The following is a 19,934-nucleotide window of genomic DNA, read 5'->3' as shown; positions in this document are numbered from 1 at the left end:
ACCACTAGGCTACCCCACAGCCCCGTATATTGTCGGAATTCACGTTTGTTATACATTGCTTATAGTAAAGTCCACTATGCGTTTTCAAGGTGTTGCAGTTCGCATATAGACGTGTAATTCCCCACCGACTAAGGTGATGAAATATATAAATTACTTCCCTTAGACGCATCAGAATCCTATACTCGTGGGTTCAAAGTGAGTTTCAGCAATATGACAAACTGCTTCCTCTTAGACAAGGGAGTGAGTTTAGTTTTACGCCGCACTCAGCAATATTCCAACTATATGGCGGCGTAAATAATAATCTAGTCTGGGCCAGATGATGACACTATGACATACCATGACAATTGAGATACTGCTAAAAGCGGAATTAAAGGAAGCCAGTGAGCGATATTAAAAGGCTGGAAGATCTAATTAACACATGATCTAATCATATAAAAGTGGAACTGCCTGTTCTGCACAAACACCAAGTTGTAGTGTAAAAATATTTAGAACACAACAGTAAATAACAAGAACAAAGAACAAGTGGCATTAAAATGCACGATCAGTTTGGATTCGTTTGGGGAAGAGCAGCGCTGGTAATCGGAGTTCTGTGTCTACCACATGCAATTATATATATTGCATGTGTAATTATTCAACCGTGTTTGATGAACATTTCATGCATGGTTTGAAGTACAAAATAGAACAATGCCACAACATGATTTCCACACGTTCGGGAAAAGGAGAATCGTACCTCAGAAGTTATGTGCGAATTCCATCCCGTTTGAGGTCGAATGCTATGATTGTACACCATGTTTAGTTCGTTTTAGGCGATGTGTCAATAGCAGGAAGCTGTTAGTTGGTTGGTTTGTTGTTTTACGCCGCACTCAGCAAGATTCCAGCTATATGGCAGATGTCTGTAAAACATCGAGTCTGGACCAGACAATCCAGTGATCAATATCATGAGCATCAATCTACGTAACTGGGATGCGATGACCATGTGTAGGAAGCTGTTAGTATAACCTTGGCATAAAATGGCAGGTATTGCGATCATGAGATCAATACGTTTTAGCAGCCCCCGATTTGTTTAATGCTGATATTCATATTTCACGATACTTCGTAACAGACGAAAATATGTCCTCCGTTATTGCATTACATGCTCTTCCAACAAAAAACCCGGCTTCCCTTGAACATATGATGATTGATTCATTCAGTTTCAGGAAGTGGACTTGTATTCCCAAACACTGAAATCGTATAGGGATTTGCTTGCACGCGAATACAGTTATTTCGGCTCACATTCGTTATTCTGTCCGCTGTTCCACCAAGCATGCTTTCTCCCCCTCAGCTACATCGGTGCTGCTGTATAACGGGGGTCTTTCTACGTCGTATTCCGTATATGGAGGAGGTTTTTCTTGAGGGGTGTAGGGCGGTAAATGTATCAGCTCATTAGGAACTTTAGGACGCGTATTCTTCTTGGGTGCCGTGGTCACATTGCCTAAAAACATACATAAACATTTACTGAGGAATGTAAGCTAATGAAGTGAGTGAGTATGGTTTTACGCCATTTTTGAAATCTTCCAATGAGTAACCCGGGCTTCACATATTGTACCCATGTGGGGAATCGAACCCGGCCTTTGGTGGGACCAGCTTACACCTTAACCACCAGGCTACCTCGTAGCCACTGGGGCGGTAGGGTAGCCCAGTGGTTAAAGCGTTCCCTCGTCACGCCGAAGGCCCGGGTTCGATTCCCCACATGGGTACAACATGTGAAGCCCATTTCTGGTGTCCCCCGCCGTGATATTGCTGGAATATTGCTAAAAACGGCGTAAAACCATACTCAGCCAGCCAGTCAGCCTCGTAGCCGCTAACATTTGTTTATGAATTAACGACATTTATTTTTGGAGGCAGAATTAAACAACAAACAACAAGCAATCCTTTCTGAAGGATTCACACATTGCAAGGGGAGATCACTCTGATCACACGTTCATGATTATTCGTGACCACTCGGTTCTGTGTGAAACGTACAATGAAACCTCGGTTTTTCAAGGAGTGGCGTCATTTTGTCTGGAATGTTTATATCACTGCACAATAACGCTTGAGTACACAGCACATAACATAACTCACTTCCAACCCACCGAACGTCATTGTGGAAGAAGGGACACTGTGTATGGATCCATTATCTTGAGATATCAACACAGTCAGTTGTTTCAGATCAATGAACCACCCTCGTGTATTGTATCGATCGAATCCTGAATGTATTCATAATCGTAAAGGAACTGACTAAAGGACACGCTATTGACAATACCCCAAAGAACAACGAGGCACTATCGTAAGTTACAGACAAACAGATCCAACATTGCAGTGACTTCCTGCTAGCTTCACGGAATTCCTTAAAACATTTCTACTGAAATACCATCGACTTAGTGAAATAAGCACTATTAAGCAGTTCAGTTTTAACGGAAGTTATCCAACGCTGATTGCCTCTTTCAATACATCCAATATCGCTACTAATATGCTATCATTACATCTCATATGTTTGTTACAACTCCACCATCTAAACCCCGTCCACTAGCGTCTACTTTCGCCACTTCCAATTTACTATCAACACTTCCTTCAACCCCTGTACCAAGTTTCTATCGACACTAACTTCAACGTCACTACCAGTTTACTATAAGCGGTACACTCAACTTCACTACCAGTTTACTATCAACACTCTCCTCAACTTCACTACAGTTTACTATCAACACTATCCTCAACTTCACTACCGGTTTACTATCAACACTACACTCAACTTCACTTCCAGTTTACTATCAACACTACCCTAAACTTCACTACCGGTTTACTATCAACACTACACTCAACTTCACTACCAGTTTACTATCAACACTACACTCAACTTCACTACCAGTTTACTATCAACACTACCCTAAACTTCACTACCAGTTTACTATCAACACTACACTCAACTTCACTACCAGTTTACTATCAACACTACCCTCAACTTCACTACCAGTTTACTATCAACACTACCCTCAACTTCACTTCACTACCAGTTTACTATCAACACTACCCTAAACTTCACCACCAGTTTACTATCAACACTAACCACTAAACTTCACCACCAGTTTACTATCAACACTACTTCACTCAACTTCACTACCAGTTTACTATCAACACTACACTCAACTTCACTACCAGTTTACTATCAACACTACCCTAAACGTCACTTTACCAGTTTACTATCAACACTACCCTAAACTTCACTTCACCAGTTTACTATCAACACTACCCTAAACTTCACTACCAGTTTTACTATCAACACTACACTCAACGTCACTTCCAGTTTACTATCAACACTACCCTAAACTTCACCACCACCAGTTTACTATCAACACTACCCTAAACTTCACTTCCAGTTTACTATCAACACTACCCTAAACTTCACTACCAGTTTACTATCAACACTACACTCAACGTCACTACCAGTTTACTATCAACACTACCCTCAACTTCACTACCAGTTTACTATCAACACTACCCTAAACTTCACTTCCAGTTTACTATCAACACTACCCTAAACTTCACTACCAGTTTACTATCAACACTACACTCAACTTCACTACCAGTTTACTATCAACACTACCCTAAACGTCACTACCAGTTTACTATCAACACTACCCTCAACTTCACTACCAGTTTACTATCAACACTACCCTAAACTTCACTACCAGTTTACTATCAACACTACACTCAACTTCACTACCAGTTTACTATCAACACTACCCTAAACGTCACTACCAGTTTACTATCAACAGTACCCTAAACTTCACTTCCAGTTTACTATCAACACTACCCTCAACTTCACTTCCAGTTTACTATCAACACTAGGCGACATTCCTCAACCCTGTAAGAAGAATCGACTACAATTAACACTACGCTTTCCCCTACTACCAATCATGTTTCGCCACTACCAAATAACTATTGACACTATCCAGCAATCACCCATACAAATCCAAATATATCAACGATATGGTTCATGCCCTATTCAAATGGCCCATAAAGACCACGTAGCCTCCGGATGACACGGGGGAGTTCGTTGGAATGGCTGGATATTTACATACATACATGTGGTTCATGCCCTATTCAAATGGCCCATAAAGACAACATAGCCTTCGCATGACACGGGGGAGTTCATTGGAATGGCTGGATATTTACATACATACATGTGGTTCATGCCCTATTCAAATGGCCCATAAAGACCACGTAGGCTCCGCATGACACGGGGGAGTTCATTGGAATGGCTGGATATGTACATGCATATAAATAATTGTCAGATATCACCCAGAGGGGTCAATATAGCACACACTAGATCGATTGATGAATTAATCTCGCCATTAAATATCACTAAACCACATATGACAGTTTACAATGAGCTTTCAGCGTGCTGTGACTTGTGAACTTCAAGTGGGTGTGCGATCAGTTATGTTTGTGTTTGGACTTAATATCTACAGCTCCAGGGCCTCAGTACTTAGAATATTCTCGGTATTATATGCGACGGTGATCAGTGCGTGGCTGGAGTCACCAGTCACTGACAGGGATTTGTTTGAGGAAACATACAGGGTTAGGACAGGTTTGTTTTGTGAACGCAACACAGGGCAAAATCCAAGCACCGTGACAACGGTTTGCGTCAAACACTCGTGTGATTAATATATTTGGTTAAGTAATTAGTTTGCTTGTTGTATGCAGGAATTAGCAGTCATCCAGTTATTTCACTGTCGAATTTGGATGAGACAAACCAGTGGTTGATGCTATGAGTAACGTCTCACAGGCGCACAGAGAGAAACAGACCACACACACGACACAGACACACACAACAAATAGACGCACGCACGCACGCGTGCACACACACACACACACACACACACACACACACACACACACACACACACACACACACACACGTACACACGCGCGCACGCAGGTACACACACAACACAGGCTGATACACGCACATCCCACACAACAAACACACAACAAATAGACGCACGCACGCACGCACGCACACACACACACAAGCGTGCGCGCAAACAGTCAATTCACAGAGGTTGGCCACACGATCCAATTTAGCTGGTAAGAATAAAGTACTTGGGCGTATTTCAACCTGGGATGTCAAAGCCATATTTATAGTCATGGGACCCTGTGTTAGAAACAGACTCAGCTTACAGTACCTGGATTTAAGGATGTAACGAGGTGTTGTGAGCTCCAGGCGGACAGTGCCAGGAGCTTGTGGTAGATGTAGTTTCGTCTGATCCAGTAGATGCCGGCGACACAAAGCAGTAACAGCAGCAGCACGGTCAACCTGCCAACATGGAATGTAAGGACTGGATTATATAAAGACCGTATGGAGGGATGGAGTGGATGGACCATGTTTGATCTGAAGACTGGATAAAGGCACTGAGGGGCGTTGTTTGATCTGGAGAGAGAGGGAGATACCTTGTTTGATCTGGAGACTGGATTTAGGGAGGGATGGAAGGACATTGTTTGATCGAGAGACTGGATTAGGGATGGATGGAAGGGCCCTGTTTAATCTAGAGACTGGATTTTGTCTTTTGGGGTGGGGGTTGGGGGGGGTCTTGTTGGATCGAGAGACTCGATTTAGGGATGGATGGAAGGACCCTGTTTGATCTAGAGACTGGATTGAGGGAGGGATGGAAGGACCTTGTTTGATCTAAAGACTATGTTTAGGGATGGATGGAAGGACATTGTTTGATCTATAGACTGGATTTAGGGATGGGTGGAAGGATCCTGTATGATCTAGAGACTGGATTTAGGGAGGGATGGAAGGACATTGTTTGATCTAGAGACTATTTTTAGGGATGGATGGAAGGACATTGTTTGATCTAGAGACTGGATTTAGGGATGGATGGAAGGACCTTGTTTGATCCAGAGACTGGATTTAGGGATGGATGGAAGGACTTTGTTTGATCTAGAGACTGGATTGAGGGAGGGATGGAAGGACCTTGTTTGATCTAGAGACTGGATTTAGGGAGGGATGGAAGGAGCTTGTTTGATCGAGAGACTGGATTTAGGGAGGGATGGAAGGACCTTGTTTTGATCGAGAGACTGGATTTAGGGAGGATTGAAGGACCTTGTTTGATCGAGAGACTGGATTTAGGGAGGGATGGAAGGATCTTGTTTGATCGAGAGTGGATTAAGGGATGGATGGAAGGAGCTTGTTTGATCTAGAGACTGGATTTAGGGAGGGATGGAAGGACCCTGTTTGATCTAGAGACTGGATTGAGGGAGGGATTGAAGGACCTTGTTTGATCTAGAGACTGGATTGAGGGAGGGATGGAAGGACCCTGTTTGATCGAGAGAGACTGGATTTAGGGAGGGATGGAAGGACCTTGTTTGATCTATAGACTGGATTTAGGGAGGGAGGGAAGGACATTGTTTGATTAAGAGACTGGATTTAAGGATGGATGGAAGGACCCTGTTTAATCTATAGACTGGATTTAGGGATGGATGGAAGGAGCTTGTTTGATCTAGAGACTGGATTTAGGGAGGGATGGAAGGACCCTGTTTGATCTAGAGACTGGATTGAGGGAGGGATTGAAGGACCTTGTTTGATCTAGAGACTGGATTTAGGGAGGGATGGAAGGACCTTGTTTGATCTAGAGACTGGGTTTAGGGATGGATGGAAGGAGCTTGTTTGATCGAGAGACTGGATTTAGGGATGGATGGAAGGACCTTGTTTGATCTAGAGACTGGATTGAGGGAGGGATGGAAAGGACCCTGTTTGATCGAGAGACTGGATTTAGGGAGGGATGGAAGGACCTTGTTTGATCTATAGACTGGATTTAGGGAGGGAGGAAGGACATTGTTTGATTAAGAGACTGGATTTAAGGATGGATGGAAGGACCCTGTTTAATCTATAGACTGGATTTAGGGATGGATGGAAGGACATTGTTTGATCTATAGACTGGATTTAGGGAGGGATGGAAGGACCTTGTTTGATCTAGAGACTGGATTTAGGGATGGATGGAAGGACCTTGTTTGATCTAGAGACTGGATTTAGGGATGGATGGAAGGACCTTGTTTGATCGAGAGACTGGATTTAGGGAGGGATGGAAGGACCTTGTTTGATCTAGAGACTGGATTTAGGGATGGATGGAAGGACCTTGTTTGATCTAGAGACTGGATTTAGGGATGGATGGAAGGACCCTGTTTGATCTAGAGACTGGATTTAGGGAGGGATGGAAGGACCTTGTTTGATCTAGAGACTGGATTTAGGGATGGATGGAAGGACCTTGTTTGATCTAGAGACTGGATTTAGGGATGGATGGAAGGACCTTGTTTGATTGAGAGACTGGATTTAGGGATGGATGGAAGGAGCTTGTTTGATCGTGAGACTGGATTTAGGAGGGATGGAAGGGACCTTGTTTGATCTAGAGACTGGATTGAGGGAGGGATGGAAGGACCCTGTTTGATCGAGAGACTGGATTTAGGGAGGGATGGAAGGACCTTGTTTGATCTATAGACTGGATTTAGGGAGGGAGGGAAGGACATTGTTTGATTGAGAGACTGGATTTAGGGATGGATGGAAGGACATTGTTTGATCTATAGACTGGATTTAGGGAGGGATGGAAGGACCTTGTTTGATCTAGAGACTGGATTTAGGGATGGATGGAAGGACCTTGTTTGATCTATAGACTGGATTTAGGGATGGATGGAAGGAGCTTGTTTGATTGAGAGACTGGATTTAGGGAGGGATGGAAGGACCTTGTTTGATCTAGAGACTGGATTGAGGGATGGATGGAAGGACCTTGTTTGATCTAGAGACTGGATTTAGGGATGGATGGAAGGACCCTGTTTGATCTAGAGACTGGATTTAGGGAGGGATGGAAGGACCTTGTTTGATCTAGAGACTGGATTTAGGGATGGATGGAAGGACCTTGTTTGATCTATAGACTGGATTTAGGGATGGATGGAAGGACCTTGTTTGATTGAGAGACTGGATTTAGGGAGGGATGGAAGGACCTTGTTTGATCTAGAGACTGGATTGAGGGATGGATGGAAGGACCTTGTTTGATCTAGAGACTGGATTTAGGGATGGATGGAAGGACCCTGTTTGATCTAGAGACTGGATTTAGGGAGGGATGGAAGGACCTTGTTTGATCTAGAGACTGGATTTAGGGATGGATGGAAGGACCTTGTTTGATCTAGAGACTGGATTTAGGGATGGATGGAAGGACCTTGTTTGATTGAGAGACTGGATTTAGGGATGGATGGAAGGACATTGTTTGATCGAGAGACTGGATTTAGGGATGGATGGAAGGACCTTGTTTGATCTAGAGACTGGATTGAGGGAGGGATGGAAGGACCTTGTTTGATCTAGAGACTGGATTTAGGGATGGATGGAAGGACCTTGTTTGATCTAGAGACTGGATTTAGGGAGGGATGGAAGGACCCTGTTTGGTCTCGAGACTGGATTAAGGGATGGATGGAAGAACCTTGTTTGATTAAGAGACTGGATTTAGGGATGGATGGAAGGACATTGTTTGATTGAGAGACTGGATTTAGGGATGGATGGAAGGACCCTGTTTAATCTAGAGACTGGATTTAGGGAGGGATGGAAGGACCTTGTTTGATCGAGAGACTGGATTTAGGGAGGGATGGAAGGACATTGTTTGATCTATAGAATGGATTTAGGGAGGGATGGAAGGACCCTGTTTAATCTATAGACTGGATTTAGGGATGGATGGAAGGACCTTGTTTTGATCTATATAGACTGGATTTAGGGATGGATGGAAGGAGCTTGTTTGATTGAGAGACTGGATTTAGGGAGGGATGGAAGGACCTTGTTTGATCTAGGAACTGGATTGAGGGATGGATGGAAGGACCTTGTTTAATCTAGAGACTGGATTTAGGGATGGATGGAAGGACCCTGTTTGATCTAGAGACTGGATTTAGGGATGGATGGAAGGACCCTGTTTAATCTAGAGACTGGATTTAGGGAGGGATGGAAGGACCTTGTTTGATCGAGAGACTGGATTTAGGGAGGGATGGAAGGACCTTGTTTGATCTAGAGACTGGATTTAGGGATGGATGGAAGGACCTTGTTTGATCTCAGAGACTGGATTTAGGGAGGGATGGAAGGACCTTGTTTGATCTAGAGACTGGATTTAGGGAGGGATTGAAGGACCTTGTTTGATCTAGAGACTGGATTTAAGGATGGATGGAGGTACTTTGTTCTGATGACCGGATGGATGTCCTTCGAGTGGATGGTGTTTGCAGGAATAGGCCACGTACCAGAAGTACCACAGCTTGTAGAAGGCTTGATTCAGGCTGCAGCATGTCTGATCACAACAGATCTGGCTGTCGGCACAGCTGAAACACGTGACAGGTCACATGACAATTCAGATTTGCAACACTTGACAGTCACATGACAATTAAGCATGGCGTATATTGTATCTGCCGGTATGTCAGCCTCGTACATAGGTTCGTTACAGGTGGGAACGCATATCTATCAATCATTTAGCCATGCACCCTTTACAATAGTAACTATTCGGTAACACTCGCATCTTTTCGTATCCAACTCCATTCAACTTTTCTAGGAATGTTATTTTTTCAAGAAAGAAAAGGAAACAACAAATCAGTCTTAACATAATTAACTGTGGCATGTGTAGCGGTGTACAAATTCCGAGTCCCAGGATTCGAACCACGACCACCCTGCTACTCATGGAAACGATGCAAAGATTGAAATCGCCTTATAGGATATTGTACGAACGCTTCCAACAGTGACTCACTAGAACACCTTGGTCCTGCCTTGGCTGCTGTGCCAGCATTGTTTCCCCTCAACCTGCCGGAAAGAAGAACAGCGAAGTTTTTCACACTGGTTACGACATATGCAGCAGTTACCTGACAGCGTCGTACAACTGACTAAAGACTGGTGCGTTGCATGTTGGGTACACGGTGGAGGAGAAAAGAACGATGACGGTTGTAGACTTCGAAGAGTATTTCAAACATGGCAAGTCAAAACATGTCAAGATAATATGTCAAAATAGGTCAAGATGATATGTCAAACGTGTCAAAATAATATAGATAATATGTCAAAATACTCAAGAATATATGTCAAAACATGTCAAGATAATATGTCAAAACATGTCAAGATAATATGTCAAAACATGTAAAGATGATATGTCACAACATGTCAAACATGTAAAACATGGTGATATGTCAAAACATGTCAAGATGATATGTCAAAACATGTCAAGATGATATGTCAAAACATGTCAAGAATGATATGTCAAAACATGTCAAGATGATATGTCAAAACATGTCAAGATGATATGTCAAAACATGTCAAACATGTAAAGATGGTATGTCAAAACATGTCAAGATGATATGTCAAAACATGTCAAGATGATATGTCAAAACATGTCAAGATGATATGTCAAAACATGTCAAGATGATATGTCAAAACATGTCAAGATGATATGTCAAAACATGTCAAGATGATATGTCAAAACATGTCAAGAATGATATGTCAAAACATGTCAAGATGATATGTCAAAACATGTCAAACATGTAAAGATCGTATGTCAAAACATGTCAAGAATGATATGTCAAAACATATCAAGATGATATGTCAAAACATGTCAAGATGATATGTCAAAACATGTCAAACATGTAAAGATGGTATGTCAAAACATGTCAAGATGATATGTCAAAACATGTAAAGATGATATGTCAAAACATGTCAAGATAATATGTCAAAACATGTCAAGATGATATGTCAAAACATGTCAAGAATGATATGTCAAAACATGTCAAGATGATATGTCAAAACATGTCAAGATGATATGTCAAAACATATGTCAAACATGTCAAACATGTAAGATGTATGTCACAACATGTCAAGATGATATGTCAAAAGATGTAAAGATGATATGTCAAAACATGTCAAGATGATATGTCAAAACATGTCAAGATGATATGTCAAAACATGTCAAGATGATATGTCAAAACATGTCAAGAATGATAAAACATGTCAAGATGATATGTCAAAAAGATGATGTCAAAACATGTCAAGAATGATATGTCAAAACATGTCAAGATATGTCAAAACATGTCAAACATGTAAAGATGGTATGCCAAAACATGTCAAGAATGATATGTCAAAACATGTCAAGATGGTATGTCACAACATGTCAAGATGATATATCAAAACATGTCAAACGTAAAGATGGTATGTCACAACATGTCAAGAATGATCTGTCAAAACATGTCAAGATAATATGTCAAAACATGTCAAACGTAAAGATGGTATGTCACAACATGTCAAGAATGATATGTCAAAACATGTCAAGATGAAATGTAAAAACATGTCAAGATGATGTGTTAAAATATGTCAAGAAGATATGTCTGACTGACTGAGTTTGGTTTTACCCCGCTTTTAGCTATATTCCAGCAACATCACGGCGGGGGACACCAGAAATGGGCTTCACACATTGTGGGTATTCGAACCCGGGTCTTCGGCGTGACGAACCAACGTATTTCAAACATGGTCAAAACATGTGAAGATAATATGTCAAAACATGCCAAGATAATATGTCAAAACATGTCAAGATAATATGTCAAAACATGTCAAGATAATATGTCGAAATGTGTCAAGATAATATGTCAGAACATGTCAAGATAATATGTCAAAACATGTCAAGGTGATATGTCAAAATAGGTCAAGATTATATAGATAATATGTCAAAATATGTCACGAAGATATGTCAAAACATGTCAAGATAATATGTCAAAGCATGTCAAGATGATGTGTCAAAACATGTGAAGGTGATATGTCAAAATAGGTCAAGATTATATAGATAATATGTCAAGATACGTCAAGATGATATGTCAAAACATGTCAAGATAATATGTCAAAGCATGTCAAGATGATGTGTCAAAGCATGTCAAGATGATATGTTAAAATATGTCAAGAAGATATGTCTGACTGACTGAGTTTGGCTTTACGCAGCTTTTAGCTATATTCCAGCAACATCACGGCGGGGGACACCAGAAATGGGCTTCACACATTGTGGGTATTCGAACCCGGGTCTTCGGCGTGACGAGCCAACGTTTTAACCCTTAGGCTACCCCACCGCCCCAAGAATGATATGTCAAAACAAATCAAGATTATATGTCAAACATGTAAAGATAGTATGTCACAACATGTCAAGATAATATATCAAAACACGTCTAGGCAATATATCAAAACATGTAAAATTGACCTGGCAGTAGGTTACTCCCGTAAGACTGGGCATTATCAATGGCTCAAAACTATGCCACGTTGTGATAATGGTGGCGCTTGAAAGTATATCATTATCAGGATCCTGGGATTCGGATCCATGATGGGGAATCTGGCAAATCTAAGGGTCAAACATTTTTCACAGTAAGATAAGTCGCCTGAGACCAGTGTTTGTGTGGAAGCACATGTATCATCCATTAATATACTCTTCACTAAAATACGGCACGTGTGCTGTATTATTTACACATTGAGCTTTGGCAGGATCCATGTTCACATACAGTAGTCGTAAGAGGCGATTAACGGGATCGGGTGGTCAGGCTCGCTGACTGGGTTGACACACGTCATCGGTTCCCAATTGCGTAGATCGATGCTCATGCTGTTTATCACTGGATTGTCTGGTCCACAATTGATTATTTACAGACCGTCGCCATATAGCTGGAATATTGCTGAGTGCGGCGTTAAACAACAACCAACAAACCAAAATTCAGGTCCGTGGATCGAAAAATAGAAACATAATCAATCCATTTTCAAATTTGTTCTTTCATTCTTAAAAATGTTAAATGGGTGGAAAACAAAAGTCTGGGCGACTATTGATAGTATTGTAATTGATTCACTTATAGATTGGTGGCAATAGTAAATGAGTTGTTTTGATATATCATTTAAAAGGTTCTGCGATTGAAAAACCAAAAAAACAAAGAAACAAAAAAACAAAAAACAAACAAACCCAAAACAAAACAAAACAGTACGTCTTATTCCATTTTAAACTCCGCGAGGAATGTTGCCATGGCATCTGGCAAAATCAAGACCGGTGCTCATGCTCTCAACCACAGGTCCGCGTGACCGAGGCCGCGGTAAAGACTAATAGTATTTAGAACTAGTTAGGTAAGTAGGATTTTTCGATATAAAATACTGAGTGAGGACAGTGCCACACACGACTCTGCAAGTACGCTCGGATATTTTGACTGACCTTTTAAAACGTGACACTTAATACTCCTAATTCAATCCTTGTTTATAGCTGTCAATTAAATAACGAATCCCCTGGAATTGATCGGCATGTTCAACTATAATCGAGTAGCGGCTATTGAGCGAAACAGCCAGAGCGTGAAATAGACGAGTTAGTGTGTAATCATGTCAATAGCTCCTGTCAATCAGATACAAGCTGACAACCCAAGTCGAGTTAGGGCAGGTTATCATGATTATTAAACAGTCCTTTATTTGTGATAAAATTTGTAAAGCGCATTTTATCAAAGCTCGGTGTTATTCGTCAGTTTAATTAGGGCCGACTATAAAAGTTGGAGATTTCCCAAGTCACAATATATTTTATGTGCTTTCTGTCACCGTGATTTTGTTTGAGTGTACATGTGCGTGTGCGTGCGTGAGTGCCATTGTTAAACCGGAGGCGAAATTACTTTCACTGAGCATTCTGAGAATGTGGTCAACTTTAATCAGCTTAACAAAACGATCACGAATCAACTCAGTCAAGTCTTCCTAATCATAACAAACGCTTTGATCATATTGTAACCTTTGACCCGTTGTGTATAAGGAAGGAACATCAACGTGTACTCTGTCCTCGGAACTGGAAAAACAAATTGTACTGAGACCATTAATAGAATGTCTTATAAGGAACTAGGGAACTGTGTTTTGCACTCGGATTATCATCAGAAAGCCTTATTAAGAACTTGGAAACTATTGTGTACTTGGAACATTACGAGAAGGCCTCATAAGGAACTAGGGAACTGTGTTTTGCATTCGGAATATCACCAGAAAGCCTTATAAAGAAATTGGAAACTATTGTGTACTTGGAACATTACGAGAAGGCCTCATAAGGAACTAGGGAACTGTGTTTTGCATTCGGAATATCACCAGAAAGCCTTATAAAGAAATTGGAAACTATTGTGTACTGGGAACATTACGAGAAGGCCTCATAAGGAACTAGGGAACTGTGTTTTTTGTATTCGGAATATCACCAGAAAGCCTTTGGAAACTAAAGAAACTGGAACATTATTGTGTACTCATAAGAACTATTACTGTGTTTTGCATTCGGAATATCACCAGAAAGCCTTAAAAGAAATTGGAAACCTCATTAAGGCCTCATACTAGGGAACTGTGTTTTGCATTCGGAATATCACCAGAAAGCCTTAAAAGAAATTGGAAACTATTGTGTACTGGGAACATTACGAGAAGGCCTCATAAGGAACTAGGGAACTGTGTTTTGCATTCGGAATATCACCAGAAAGCCTTAAAGAACTTGGAAACTATTGTGTACTGGGAACATTACGAGAAGGCCTCATAAGGAACTAGGGAACTGTGTTTTGCATTCGGAATATCACCAGAAAGCCTTAAAGAAATTGGAAACTATTGTGTACTGGGAACATTACGAGAAGGCCTCATAAGGAACTAGGGAACTGTGTTTTGCATTCGGAATATCACCAGAAAGCCTTAAAGAACTTGGAAACTATTGTATACTGGGAACATTACGAGAAGGCCTCCTAAGGAACTAGGGAACTGTGTTTTGCATTCGGAATATCACCAGAAAGCCTTATAAAGAAATTGGAAACTATTGTGTACTGGGAACATTACGAGAAGGCCTCATAAGGAACTAGGGAACTGTGTTTTGCATTCGGAATATCACCAGAAAGCCTTAAAGAACTTGGAAACTATTGTGTACTGGGAACATTACGAGAAGGCCTCATAAGGAACTAGGGAACTGTGTTTTGTATTCGGAATATCACCAGAAAGCCTTATAAAGAAATTGGAAACTATTGTGTACTTGTTTTGCATTCGGAACATTACGAGAAGGCCTCATATAGGAACTAGGGAACTGTGTATCACCAGATTCGGAATATCAAACCATTGACTGGGAACATTACGCCTTAAAGAACTTGGAAACTATTGTGTACTTGGAACACCAACATTACGAAGCCTTAAGGAACTAGGGAACTGTGGAAACTACGAGAAACTATTGTGTAGGTCTTATAAGGAACTAGGGAACTGTGTTTTGAATTCGGAATATCACCAGAAAGCCTTAAAGAAATTGGAAACTATTGTGTACTGGGAACATTACGAGAAGGCCTCATAAGGAACTAGGGAACTGTGTTTTGCATTCGGAATATCACCAGAAAGCCTTAAAGAACTTGGAAACTATTGTATACTGGGAACATTACGAGAAGGTCTTATAAGGAACTAGGGAACTGTGTTTTGCATTCGGAATATCACCAGAAAGCCTTATAAAGAACTTGGAAACTATTGTATACTGGGAACATTACGAGAAGGCCTCATAATGAACTTGAAAACTATTTGTATTAATTCGGAAGATCAAGAGAAGGCCTTACAATCATGCAATGCACAATTGTGGCTGTTTTTCACTACCCGATATGCTGAGTGACACTACACGCATCTACAGGGAGTAAACTAGTGGTTAAAAGGTTCTGTGATATATAACACTACTCTTTATAATTTATTGTTTTACTCCGCGCGGAATGATACAATGTGATCTGGCAAAATCAAGACCGGTGCTCATGCGTTCAACCACTGGTCCGCGATGCCGAGGCCGCGGTAAGAAAACTGTAATATTAAATATCAGACCAAGAACCTGTCAGACCACTTGTTGTTTTCGATATTAAAAGAATTTAAGTAATACCCGTGCCAAATACGACACGGATATCTTGCCTGACCTATCAAAAGACCCGTGAAGATCCGGGTTAGAATTGATCTTCAGTAACCCATGCTTGTCGTAAGAGGCGACTAACGGGATCAGGTGGTCAGGCTCGCTGGCTTGGTTGACACGTGTCATCGGTTTCCAATTGCGTAGATCGATGCTCATGCTGTTGATCCATGGATTGTCTGGTCCAGACTCAATTATTTACAGACCGCAGCCATGTAGCTGGAATATTGCTGAGTGCGGCGTGAAACTAAATTCACTCACTCACTCACCTTTCAAAATGTGGTACTTAATGCCTTTTCACTATTCAATATACGACACTGCATGCATATTTGTTGTGGATACACAACAAAGTGATGGGTATAAAACCTGCCATGCAGTCAGAAGAATATTATGTCTATTTTCACGCATGACTGAGGATTTATTTAATTTGTTTGGTAGGTTGTATAGTACTGTGTTTATAAATAAGCAATTAGATGTAGTGCAATATCAAGTTTAATTTGAAAAATATATGTTTATTTGTATGTTCTCAAAAGATATTAATGATGGAAACGGTTGAATTGTGAGTGAGTTTGGCCTTACTATTTTGTTGTTGTTGTAATATTTGAGTAATATTACAGCTGAAGGACACTAGGGAATTTAAACATTATACCAATGTCGGGAATCGATCGCGGACCGGAGATATGTCGGGCGGCTACATTAACCATCAGGCCACCAACCGCCCAAGCATATACCGAAGGCATTGAGCTGACACCTGCGAAATATTGTATAATAAGTGAGTGAGAGAGTAAGATTGTATGCCGTTTTAGTAATATTTCAGTAATATTACGGCGGGGGATCAAAATAGACTTCACACACCGTTACCATATTGAGAATCGAGCCCGGGTCATCGGCGTGACGACCGAACGCTTTAACCGTTAGCCTACCGCACCGCCACTTATACTTTTAACCTTGAACTCAGCGTTTTAATAAACATGGCCCACAGTCAGAGTTTGGGTGTATGCCCGATATCTAATACCCTCGCTGTGATTCACGTAAGTAAACACAACGTTGAAATGTATACCAACACCATCAACTCGATCAGTGACAGTCTACAGTTAATGGATGAGTATGGTTTACGCCGCTTTTAGCAATATTGTAGCAACATCACGACTTCTCACATCGTACCCATTTCGGGAATCGAACCCGGATCGTCGTTACGTACGAACGCTTGAGTGAGTGAGTTTAAGTTTTACGCCGCTTTCAGCAATATTTCAGCAACATCACGGCGGGGGACACCAGATATGAGCTTCACACATTGTACCCAGTTCGGGAATCGAACCCGGGTCGTCGTGACGACGTGCACACGACATTATATGAATTAACCTCAGAAACTGCAGCCCAGATCCACAACCGACTCTAAACATTGGACTCTACCATGCGACTGCGCTCAACACACCACAATGAATGTCACTTAAGAATATTGTGTTTTCGACACAGTGTCAGGTGACCTGTTGATTCCTGCGCTGAATTAGATTTGAAACCCAATGCGCGGCGTGAGGTTTCAAATGACATATTTAAAGCACCTCAAGCGAATATCAAGAATGTTATTGTAAGCAGCCACTGTGTTGTCACATTATTGGGTTTCAAAGTCATCAATATTTGCTGGCTGTAAATATTTGCCTATCTTGTACAGATGCGTACATGTAGCTTATTTGGATCATTAGTAAGTAATCGAGCCTGGGTCTAGTAAATTGGAGGTTAATATCATGAGGAACAAACTCCGCGCATCGTATACACAGTCAGAATACACAAGGAGTGAGTATGGTTTTACGCCGCTTTTGGCAATATTCAATCAATATCACGGGGAACACCGAAAATGGACTTCAAACATTGTATCGCTTACTGGGAATCGAATCCGGGTCTTTGGTGTGAGCGAACGCTCCACTGGGTTACCTCACCACCCTTGGATACACAAACGGTCAGCCGGTCACAACTCAAACAAACACGGGGAGTACTACAACGGAGTCACGATCAGAGGTTACCCAGTCGACTAACGCACTGAAATTCGCTGTGTCCGCTGAGTTGCGTCCCTTGAGTACATCAGTGTGGGGGAGTTTAGTTTTACGCTGGCTTTAGCAATATTCCAGCAATATCACGGCGGGGGACCAACAAAATGGACTTCACATATTGTACCCATGTAGGGAATCGAACCCGAGCAAACGCTTTAACCACTGGGCTACCCACCGGCCCTAGGCACATCAGAAGCCCGTGATGGTGGGTTTGAATCTTGATTCACTCCTATAATGTTCGTAGGTTATATGATACGTCCTTTGTTTCACGGTTTCACGAAATGGTAAACACCCAAGACCTGTATCACTTCTGGGATTTGTAGTGGTTGAAGCGTTCGCTCGTCACGCCGAAGACCAGATTTGATTCCCCACATGGGTACAATGTGTGAAGCCCATTTCTGGTGTCTCCCGCCGTGATGTTGCTGGAATATTGCTAAACGCGGCGTAAAACAAAACTCACTCACTCACTTCGGGCTTTGCTCCCACATTAAGCAGACATTCCGTGCTGAAACCTAAAATGTTGAAATTCTGAAAGCGGCCTTAATCCAAACCTAATAGCGCGCGTCCGCTCGTCACGCTGAAGACCCGGGTTCGATTCCCTACATGGGTACAATGTGTGAAGCCCATTTCTGGTGTCCCCGCCATGATATTGCTGGAATATTACTAAAAAGCGGCGTAAAACCATACTCACTCACTACACTCGGGTTACTCTGAGTATATTGTATAGTAGCATTTACGGTAACGGGATGTCACAGGTTATTTGACGCTTTATATCAGGGTAAAGGGAACAGCTGTAACAAAGTCACGTGATCATTCCCTCTCTCTTAAATCAACCTAGCGATAAATGCGTGAAGTTTGTGAGTATATATTCGCAAATTAAACGATAAATCATAGACGCAATATACTTTCAAATCATTAAATTTAATCAACATTTGAGATGTGATCAAAACAGAAATTTAGAAATACCACACGACAAACCCGGGAAAGCCGCCGATGCACAGTTATTTGCACTTCTATCTTATTATGAATGTAAATATGATTATGGACCCTAATGATTAAAAACCCAAGAACACTCGTTTCTACTGACCAGCAGACCAGTGGTCAACATCATGAGCACCGATCTACGCAACTGGGAACCAATGACATGTGTCAATAAAGTCAGCGAGACTGACCACCCGATCCCGTTAGTCGCCTCTTACGACAAGCACGGGTTGCTGAAGACCGATTCTGTAATTACAAAAGACCCCCTGCAGTTAGAAAAATGTTAAATGTTATTAATACAGTGTGACGTAACTGACAAGAAAACAATACTCACTATTTCGACAAGAACAGCTGAGAAGAGAATAATTAGTAGGCTGTCCATTCTTGTCACCTTGACATAGCTATAGTGATCCCACCTTGAGCGCCTTGTTACCTGCAATACATATTCATGCACATAACTCGGCCCGAATTATAAGCCCTGGAACATAGTGGAGGGGAGATATAGCATATATTCACAGCCTTACGTTAGGATTCCAGTGTGAATAAATGTGTCCCGTACGAAGTAACATAAACACGCTCCACCGGTGATCCTTCCCGCTGCCTGCAAAGAGACGAGTGTTGCGTCGATGTTGTAAAACAGCTCGTGCAGTCTGCGTTTGATATTATGCCTTGTTGCCGGTTAGCAGATCGCCATCTTTCCGTGAATATCTCTCTCGGTTGTTCTTCTTCTAACCCAGTCTCATCAAATGATTTACGTGTGACGCCAGAAATGTTCTACTTGCGTTTAGGGCTGCTGCTTCGTTTAAGTGTGCCCCAAACCGGGATATTGATACGTAACCGTATAAATAGCTGCGGCTTGCTCGGCGCTCTTGGATCAATACGGACGCGGGCTTTGTACTCCTATCCTAATCACGATTTGGATACTGTTGGGTAGGCCTAGCAGTCAGGCTTCAACTGCTGACGT

At 41.7% G+C, this 19,934-nt stretch overlaps 1 protein-coding gene across 1 annotated transcript; it reads right to left on the bottom strand.

The window, feature by feature from the left end:
* Positions 1 to 555: 555 nt before the first annotated feature.
* LOC124255504 (vesicular, overexpressed in cancer, prosurvival protein 1-like) lies at positions 556 to 19,860 on the bottom strand. Its single transcript, XM_046689438.1, has 5 exons — positions 19,305 to 19,860; positions 9,786 to 9,838; positions 9,289 to 9,366; positions 5,205 to 5,335; positions 556 to 1,471 (listed from the first exon to the last, which is right to left on the bottom strand). The coding sequence occupies exons 1-5, from the start codon at positions 19,350 to 19,352 to the stop codon at positions 1,278 to 1,280; spliced, it is 504 nt and encodes a 167-aa protein (XP_046545394.1). The 5' UTR covers positions 19,353 to 19,860; the 3' UTR covers positions 556 to 1,277.
* Between the last annotated feature and the right edge of the window lie 74 nt (positions 19,861 to 19,934).

The sequence above is a fragment of the Haliotis rubra genome, unplaced genomic scaffold (genome assembly GCF_003918875.1).
Source record: "Haliotis rubra isolate DU_JTF1 unplaced genomic scaffold, ASM391887v1 Scf600, whole genome shotgun sequence".
NCBI lineage: Eukaryota > Metazoa > Mollusca > Gastropoda > Lepetellida > Haliotidae > Haliotis > Haliotis rubra.
This window is presented reverse-complemented; position numbering and strand designations above follow the sequence as displayed.

What these genes read in the sequence shown, in the direction of transcription:
- LOC124255504 (XM_046689438.1), bottom strand. Translation starts at nt 19,352, where the DNA reads ATGGACAGCCTACTAATTATTCTCTTCTCAGCTGTTCTTGTCGAAATA. An exon ending in GGCAGGACCAAGGTGTTCTA is followed by an intron (nt 9,367 to 9,785) that starts GTGAGTCACTGT and finishes CACGTGTTTCAG; the next exon opens with CTGTGCCGACAGCCAGATCT. An exon ending in TACAAGCTGTGGTACTTCTG is followed by an intron (nt 5,336 to 9,288) that starts GTACGTGGCCTA and finishes CCATGTTGGCAG; the next exon opens with GTTGACCGTGCTGCTGCTGT.